This window comes from Lipotes vexillifer, unplaced genomic scaffold (assembly GCF_000442215.2).
Source record: "Lipotes vexillifer unplaced genomic scaffold, Lipotes_vexillifer_v1.1 scaffold141, whole genome shotgun sequence".
Taxonomy (NCBI): Eukaryota; Metazoa; Chordata; class Mammalia; order Artiodactyla; family Lipotidae; genus Lipotes; species Lipotes vexillifer.
The window spans coordinates 1,376,123-1,377,963 of NW_006792108.1; the positions used below are offsets into that span (position 1 = coordinate 1,376,123).

General features: G+C 41.2%; 1 protein-coding gene across 1 annotated transcript in view; it reads left to right on the forward strand.

The window, feature by feature from the left end:
• UTP20 (UTP20 small subunit processome component) overlaps positions 1–1,841 on the forward strand; it is a 96,121-nt gene that overhangs the window by 28,481 nt on the left and 65,799 nt on the right. Inside the window, 1 exon segment of the mRNA XM_007465345.1 lies at positions 84–327. Within this exon segment, the coding sequence (XP_007465407.1) occupies positions 84–327 (244 nt within the window).

The window sequence follows — 1,841 nt, forward strand, 5'->3', positions numbered from 1 at the left end:
GAAAGGAATGCCGTTACTGGCAGAAACACATAGGGTAGTTGTTAACATTTCTCTAGTGGTTATGATGACCTTTTTTCTTTCAGAGAAAGAGCTGCAAAATGACACAAGAGATGAGGAGAGGTCCATTGGAGATGCAGACTGGGAGCAGACTCAGGAAGGAGACGTTGGAACTCTTTATCATCAGCAGTTCGCATTGAAAACCGACCTTCAGGAAAGACTGGACCATACCAATTTCCGGTTTTTGCTCTGGCGAGCTCTGGCAAAATTCCCAGAAAGGGTAGAGCCACGGTCCAGGGAGCTTTCCCCGCTTTTCTTGAGATTTATCAAGTAAGTGTTCTTGCCTAGGAATATGTCTCTGGTAGGGTATGAGGAAGAGAAGGTGCAAAGTATTAAATTCCCAGATTGGCTGAGTTCTTTTCTTAAATCTGTCATCTTTTCAAATCATTGGCACCTCTCTAAAGCACTGGCTCCATCAGATAACAATTAAACAACTTTTGTTTACCACTTAATCTTACATAAATCAAAATTTAACCAGCCCACAAATGCTATTAATAAAAAATTGCAGGTTTCAAAGTAAGAAAGGCCGTACTGAGTTAGATCAGGGTACAGTGGCCTTGTTATTTCTTGCCCTGTTGTTGTTTTCTTGCCTGCCTGGGGCTTAAAAGTACTTTCCAGTAACTCAACCTCAGCCACTCTGTTTTGAACCTCTTGACTGTTTCCCATGATGCCAAGGAATGTGCTCTCAAAGAATAACAAGAACTTTCTGGAGCACTGTTTTATTTTGACTAGGTATGCTGTATGAGAGTCAGATTGCTTTAAAACTCTAAAGATAAGGGATGTGGTATATAGAACAGTACTAGTCAATCAATAAAAGTTATGTTTTCTGGAAACATTTCATTACATGGGAAAATGCTGTAGGGTTAGGTTAGGCAGGCTACAGACCACAGCCTGCCAGGCTAGTTCAAGGAACAGCTAGGGAGTCTTGTGGCTACAGCAGGCTGATCCAGGAAGAAAGTAGTTAGAGGTGAGGGAAAAAATTTAACAGGAGACTGAATATGTGTAGGGCCTTTAAGTGATAGTAAGGACTTTGGTTTTTACTCTCAGTGAAATGGAAAGCCATTGGGAGGTTTAAGCAGAAGGATGACATGACTTAAGTTTTCTTGAGGATTTTTCTGGCTGCCATGTTGAAAATGGACTGTGGGACAGCAGTGGTGAGAGCAGAGGGACTGCAGAGTAGAGTTGGGAGGAGATTGCAAAAATCTGGGCAAGAAGTGATGGTGACCAAGGTGGGAATCGTGTAGATGTTGAGAGGTAGTTGAATCCTTGACAACTTTTGAAGGATTTCAATTCAAAAAGATATATTTTTGAAGAATTGCAACTAGATTAGCCTGTGGGACTTGCCAACAGATCACTCGTGGGATGGGTGTTTGGGGGGTGCACGAAGGAGGAAGGGGAGAAATAAAGATGTCTGTAAGGTTTTGGCCTGAGCAACTGGAAGAACAGAGTTACCATTTACTGAGATTGACAGAAATGCAGAAGTTTGCTGACTTGTGAGGAAGATCAAGAGTTCATTATTTAAAGACATGTTAAGTTTAGGATACTGAATAGACATCTAGACACAGATCTCAGGTAAGCAGTTGAATGTAGAGTTTAAAGTTCAGGGGAAAGGTTTGCTTTAAAGATAGTAAATTTGAGACTCATCAGTATATGGATGGTTTTCAAAATTATAAGACATGGAATGAAATCACACCTGGGGGTGTAAATGTAGAGAGGGAAAATTTCCAAGGACTATACTCAGAGATTGGAAGATAAGGAATCAGCCAAGGAGGCCAGGAAAGAGG